This window comes from Vicia villosa, linkage group LG2, assembly GCF_029867415.1.
Source record: "Vicia villosa cultivar HV-30 ecotype Madison, WI linkage group LG2, Vvil1.0, whole genome shotgun sequence".
NCBI classification, from domain to species: domain Eukaryota; kingdom Viridiplantae; phylum Streptophyta; class Magnoliopsida; order Fabales; family Fabaceae; genus Vicia; species Vicia villosa.
Window position 1 is genome coordinate 127,433,367 of NC_081181.1, and position 6,641 is coordinate 127,440,007.

Sequence of the window (6,641 nt, forward strand, 5' to 3'; positions counted from 1 at the left end):
GAAAGTATATTCACAAAAGAATCCCAAGATACTTTTGAAAATAAACTCAAAATATTTAAACATGATTAAATATTAAATATAATTATATCTTTCATTTAATATTCAAACATGAATTCATTGTATTCATCACTTTTAAGAAAGTCTAATAGTATTTTCCTAAATCATTAATTTATTTTTCCCAAATCATTAATTTTAACCTCTTAAAAAGTAGAAACAAACCCACAATAAATCATCTTGATCATAACTTTTTTTTTGTTTTGTTTAGAACTATAAGTTGAGTGTATTTTGTAACATTTTTTAATGTCAAAAACCCACTGTCTTCATTAAAAAAACAGGTGGGTTAGGGTGGCGTGCAAGAGGGGTCATCTTTTGCGTTTTGTGGTGTCCAAAAACATAATACCAAAACATTGTTTACTTTTTCCCTCAATCTAAATCCAATAGAAACCCAATATAAGCATTCAATTCTCCACCTTGGATTGGAGCGGTTTCATCCCCGAAAGCAACGGACGCAAAATTACTTTAAACCCAGAAACTCTAAAATACCCTCCAACTTCTCTCTACTATGTTGCAGAGACCTAGACGCCGCTGCGAAGGCACAGCCATGGGCGCTATCGTTCTCGATCTCCGTCCCGGTCTCGGAATCGGTCCTTTCTCCCTCGGTAATCTTCAATTTCTCCTCAATTCCATTTTCTTCCTCATTCGTTATTCCAATTCGATTACTATTTTTGTCACTCTTAATTTCATAATCGAATAAGTATCCGATTTGTTTCCGTATTTCATTTCATTGAATTTGATTTTGCTCTTGAATTGTATTAAGGTAATTGTTCTGCGTTAGCTCGTTTTTGAATTTAGGTCAAACGGATTGCGATTTTTTGTTTTTTGAGCGATGAGATTGTTACTTAATTATAATCATGTAGTAGTATTGTCGAGTATTGTGGAGTTTTTGTTTAGCTTATTTGACAATTTTGGAAGAATTGAAGTTCATGCTATTTAGCATGTCGTTTATTGTTTATGTGTTTAAAAGCTTATTATTGATTTTGTTGTGGTGTTTAGGGATGCCTATATGTGAAGCATTTGCTCAGATAGAGCAGCAACCTAACTTATATGATGTGGTGCACGTGAAGTATTTTGATGAGGTTTGTAACGTATAGCTAGTAATACAGCTTAATTTCTCGTCGTTTTGTTGTCAATGCTCATGTGAGCTTACACAAGATGCTGCATTGAAGCACAAAAAATAGTAAAATATTGCAGCAACAGTATTTTCTTCAATTTTGTCGAAACTGGCTTAATACTTTGGGCTGATTACTGCTGATGATTTTGCATCTGGAGGCATCTGCTGTTCTATTTTTTTTTAAATTTTTTATTTTTTACTTTGTGAGAGATTTGTTTAGGTTTACCTTGATTTGTTTATGCTTTGTGCATTTGCAGGAACCACTGAAGTTGGATATTGTTATTAGCTTTCCTGATCATGGTTTTCATCTTCGATTTGATCCTTGGTCACAGGTTTTTCTCTTTTTTTTTTTCTCTGTTATGATTCCAACAAATAGATTATACTTGTTTAAATGCCTATTTGGGGAAAAAAAGATAGGACGATATGTTTAAGTGAAATCTTTGTTTATTGTGTCTTAAATAGGAAGCATGAGTGCTTGATTGGCTATTATTAGAAGTTTACAATTTATTTAATGGGAACAAGAACTGTTGCTTTAGTTTAGTGTTTGGGGTTGCACGGATGACTATCATAATTTGGTTGAATAGTTTGCTAGTATATTTAAGAATGTGCATATAAGGATACATGCGAAAATAAATGGGTTATGGCTATTAAAGTTTTTTCTTTTGAAAACCTATGTAGTTCTTAGTTTGTATTTTCATTGAAGTTCACACAATATATGTAGTATTATTGAGAAAAGTCCAAGTCTCATGGTTAGAGATATGTCCTAAATAGAGCTTATAAAGCTTAGGTAATCATCACCTTCCATGTCAATTTTATGAGGCCTGAGTTGAGCCCAAAACATAAGATGGTATTACAGTTTCCCAAACCAGTTATTGGGCCTCCCACATTATCCCCACAGCTGACACAATAGCCTTGGACGTATAGAGGTTATTGAGAGAAACTTGAGTCATACACTAGCTACGGATATGTAATAGAACTTATCAAGTTTGGACGATCATCACTCTACCAACATATTTTAGTGGGGTTGAGTTAGATCTAAGCAGAACCTGATACGAGAATAATAATGAAAATCGTGTAAGGATCTTGCGGTCCTATCCCCATGCAAATGTAAATTGTGGCAGTATGTAATTGTAGTTTAGAATTTAGCAATACTTTATTTCTCCAAGTTCATTAGGGGTGGATCAGTTGAAAATTGAGGGGTTTTTCTACTATAGGTCTGTTTCTTTTCTTACAGTTATGTGTTCTTTCTGGTGAAGATGACATCATGCTAGAGAGCTTGTATTTTTAAAGCAGATATTGCTTAGTCAAAAAAATTGTGCAACACTTCCAATCTCCTTTCTCTTCTTCTTCTTATAGATTTAAAGCTCCAACCTCAGCTATATCTAGCATTTCTTATGCTTTCAATCATTTAATGCTGTCACAGAGAGCTTGTTTTTTATTGATTTCCATACCTAGCAAGATGATTTTATAAATGACGAAACTTTCCCATACTATTTTAGAGACTGCGGCTTATTGAAATATTTGATGTAAAGCGGCTTCAAATGCGCTATTCTACTTCTCTGATTGGGTGAGTCTCTGGCCCTACAATTTTGCTACAATGTATACTTACTTACAACCTGTTGGATTTGCTTCTAACTTGTACACTTAATTAAAATTTTGGTTCTTCATGTGCACAAAAGTAGTTGAAAGCTTATAGGTACTTGTCGAGAAGTTAAATAAATTTTTTTCTGAATAAAATAAAATGTAGAAGCTCGTTTCAAATTTTATGAAAGGCTATTGTTTTTAAAGACTCATAGTTACTATAATATTCTGTTAGTATTTCTTTCTCTACCAATGATTGTTGAGAAGTTGATCCAAACTAACTGTTATTATCAATTGCTATTCTTTTCAACTTCTAGGGGACCGGCCACTCTAGCTACTTTTGTTGCTGTATATGCATTGTTTGGGCCCACATACCCTGGAATTTTCGACAAGGATAGATGCATCTACACGCTATTTTACCCGGTAATGTACCAGTATTGGTCTTTATTTTGGTTCTACTATTCCACATATAAGTATTTTGGTTTATATTTTTCTTGGTTTATATAGGGGCTTTCATTTGCATTTCCTATTCCGGGTCAGTTTACAGACTGCTGTCATGACGGGGGAGGTATATTATTATGAATTTGATAAGTTTCAAGTTTTCTAGTTTTCATATGTTAACTTTGTTTCTTTTCATCATGAAAGTGGAACTGCCGTTGGAGTTTCCAGATGGGACAACCCCAGTTACATGCCGGGTTTCTATTTATGATAGTTCCTCTGGTAAGAAGGTTGGTGTGGGTTCCTTAATGGATAAGGCTTCTGCTCCTCCATTACCTACTGGCAGCATTTACATGGAAGAGGTTCACGTTAAGGTTTGGTTTCTTAAATCTCTAAAATCTGAAACAGTTTGTGTTTTTGTTTATTTAGTCTGACACCTTTAGTTGGCTGCATCTGCTTATTTTGGCAAGGTAGTTGTTATTCAGTGTCTAATTCAGTTCTTTTTATGTTATATAGCTTGGGGAAGAATTGTACTTCACTGTTGGCTCCCAACATATTCCGTTTGGTGCATCACCACAGGTAAGCTTTATATTCAATTAAAACTGTTAGTTATGCTTTTATCAGAATATTTTCATGTGCTTTCACTTCCTCCACTTGATTTTTATTCTTTATCTAAAATAAAATGTATACTATGCTTCCTGTTTTATGCAGGATGTGTGGACTGAGCTAGGACGTCCCTGTGGTATTCATCAAAAGCAGGTATCATAAATTACCAATTCTTAAAATTGGAATACCGTTGTTTTGTAGGATTCTTGTGGACTTCAACTGATGCACTACAGAATCAAAATGAACTCTTTCTGCATCTTTATTGTTGATGTGCCAGAAAAAAAATGAATTTATGAAGATTTGTACAGTTCAACTATCGAGATTTTTGGTGTACATTTTATAGTTTGTCAGCAAATATAAAATTTCAACATAACAACAAATGCCTTCTAACTTTTACTTTTAATGGATCGTTCACGGACGTAGCCAACTTACAAGTTCTTTTTGGGTAGATATGTAAGTTCTAAACACTAGGAGTTGGGATGGATCTAAATAGAAACTATCAAATATAGTTTACTATCTAAAGAAAATCTGAAGCTTTTTTTTTTTTTAAAAATATTTTTGACAAGTAAAAAAATCTGACGCTAATTTTTACTTCTTGTTTACTCTCTTCACGGAGTAATGTTTTCACTAGATAGTTTTTGAATAATTTTGTGGAGGGGAAATCTGAATTCAACCTTGAGCATATAACATCATTGTAATATTGATACTTATAAACTGCTTTAATGAGTATGTCCTTTGCTTGGATTCTGACACATTGGTTCCGCAGGTAGATCAAATGGTTATACATTCTGCCTCTGATCTTCGGCCACGGACAACTATCTGTGGAGATTACTTTTATAATTATTTTACCCGTGGTCTGGACATCTTATTTGATGGGCAGGTTTGCACCTTACCTCACATTTTTGTATCTATGCACAGTGTGCTCACAATCATAAAATTGGTAATCGCTGCTCTCTCTTGTCTTGTATTTCAGACTCACAAAATCAAGAAGTTTGTGTTACACACTAACTACCCTGGTCACGCTGATTTTAATTCATACATGAAGTGCAATTTTGTTATCTATTGCTCAGATGGTAAGCAGTTTACTATTTACATGATTGGTCTCAATGTAACAGTTATATAATTTTTTGCTATGAAAAAAGTGAAAAAAAAATCATTTTCCCCCTTTCCAGCTGGTGGAGGATCTTTTCAGGATGTAAATAATAGCAAACAGAGGGTTATTACACCTAGCACAAAGTGGGAACAAGTGAAGGTGAGCTTTTACCCCTTCCAAATTGTATGGTTGCCTAATAATGACGCTTCATCTTGGAAGATATTGAGATATTGATATCTGTTTGTAAAATGGATAAAGTAATTTGAGGAAGAAAACTGCCAGTAGCTATAACGTGGGTTTCTTATCTATAACAATATATAAAGGCAAAACATGGTTTAGGTGTAGCCTATTTTCCTTCTGATTATACCCTTTTCAGTTTTTTTTTTAACTTCAACTTTTCTTTACCAACTGTTATATGGCAGTTTTTATTTCTTCTTCATTTAATTTTTTATTTATTTTATAAATAAATAAATTTTTTAACTCATGAAAAATACTGTTTAAATCTTTAACTGCTTGCAAACCGAAGAAAGCGGACAGACAGGCACTCACGTGCCCGTCTGGATGCTAGTAATTATAAATATAAGTTTTTAATACACAATATCATGTAATGGATTCTTGTAGGAAATACTTGGGGATTGTGGGCGAGCTGCCATTCAGACACAAGGTTCTGCCAGTAACCCATTTGGTTCTACTCTTGTATATGGTTATCAAAATATAGCTTTTGAGGTGTGTCATTCTTTGTGCTTATGGTGCTCTGCTAATTTAATAATTCAGTCTTTTTATGGGGCCTTTGAATGACCTCTAAGCTATAATTTGGTGATTTTAGCAGGTGATGAAGAATGGTTATATTGCAACAATAACTCTCTTCCAGTCATGATGATGGTACATTTCTTGTATTGTTTGTTCTTATGTAAATTTCAACTTTATATAGCAAGTAATAACCTTACTTATCTTTTCTTAAATCTTAACTATTCGTACAATTATAAAAAACCAAGTTTATTTTTTACCAGCCAGTATTAGACCATTATGATCTTTAATATTTCCGGCTTCTGTCGTGCTAGACTTTGATTTATATATCAGATTTCTCCTTATGTTACTCCTGATAGTCATCCCAATTTAGTATAGAAGTTTCTCATAAAAACACATCTATTGTAGGCAATAAGACTTGGAATCATATGTCTTTATGCATTCCTGCAGGGGCTTTTGAAGTTTGGTTAATCATAATCTTTCGTCCTATCGTTCCAAGGCGTGGTTGCAGAACTTCACAAGGCGTAGCAGGCTTTGTACGTTCATTGTGCAAAAAATATATTTAGGTCAACCATCACCATCATTATCTTGTCAATGGGCTGTGGCAAATTTGTACAGCTGTCTAACGAATTGTACATATAAATTATGTAATTAACTGATATTGTCTTCCACAAAGCAAATGCAATAAGTTCCCAGTGCTTTAACTTTAAGATGACTTCACTTTATAAGGTTCTCTTTTACGATCCTGCTATAAATAAAGCCTTCATACAGATACTGAGATACGGAATTTTTTTAAAATTTAAGATAGGATACGGACGATACTTAAATAAAAAATATAAAGTACGAACGGTACTTGAAGCCTCTTTTTTTCTGTTGCTGTAAACCGACAAACAAGAATGATTTGTGTCTTGTTCTGTCAAATTTCCTGCTACTCATGAGATTATTGCCCCTGGCAATGGTTTGAACTTCTTCCTTTTCTTCTCAGTTCCCACAATGCTTTTGCAT

At 33.7% G+C, this 6,641-nt stretch overlaps 1 protein-coding gene across 4 annotated transcripts; it reads left to right on the forward strand.

Moving 5' to 3' along the window:
• The first annotated feature begins 358 nt into the window (after positions 1-358).
• Positions 359-6,346, forward strand: LOC131652039 (PHAF1 protein At3g51130). 4 transcript variants are annotated; one of them, XM_058921807.1, is made up of 15 exons: positions 359-659; positions 1,054-1,136; positions 1,429-1,503; positions 2,671-2,738; positions 3,070-3,175; positions 3,260-3,320; positions 3,398-3,564; positions 3,707-3,769; positions 3,902-3,949; positions 4,563-4,676; positions 4,770-4,869; positions 4,969-5,048; positions 5,511-5,615; positions 5,716-5,771; positions 6,045-6,346. In XM_058921807.1, exons 1-14 carry the CDS (start codon positions 563-565, stop codon positions 5,764-5,766), a joined length of 1,218 nt encoding a protein of 405 aa, XP_058777790.1. In that variant the 5' UTR covers positions 359-562; the 3' UTR covers positions 5,767-5,771; positions 6,045-6,346. The 4 variants fall into 4 exon arrangements, with proteins under 4 accessions (XP_058777790.1, XP_058777789.1, XP_058777792.1 ...); XM_058921806.1 differs by having other exon boundaries at positions 6,087-6,346; XM_058921809.1 differs by having other exon boundaries at positions 5,719-5,771.
• The last annotated feature ends 295 nt before the right edge of the window (positions 6,347-6,641 follow it).

Bases quoted from the DNA above. Each gene is read 5' to 3' on its own strand.
- LOC131652039 (XM_058921807.1), top strand. From the start codon at position 563: ATGTTGCAGAGACCTAGACGCCGCTGCGAAGGCACAGCCATGGGCGCT. The intron at 4,870-4,968 runs GTAAGCAGTTTA...CCCCCTTTCCAG, and splicing joins TGTTATCTATTGCTCAGATG to CTGGTGGAGGATCTTTTCAG. The intron at 5,049-5,510 runs GTGAGCTTTTAC...GGATTCTTGTAG, and splicing joins CAAAGTGGGAACAAGTGAAG to GAAATACTTGGGGATTGTGG.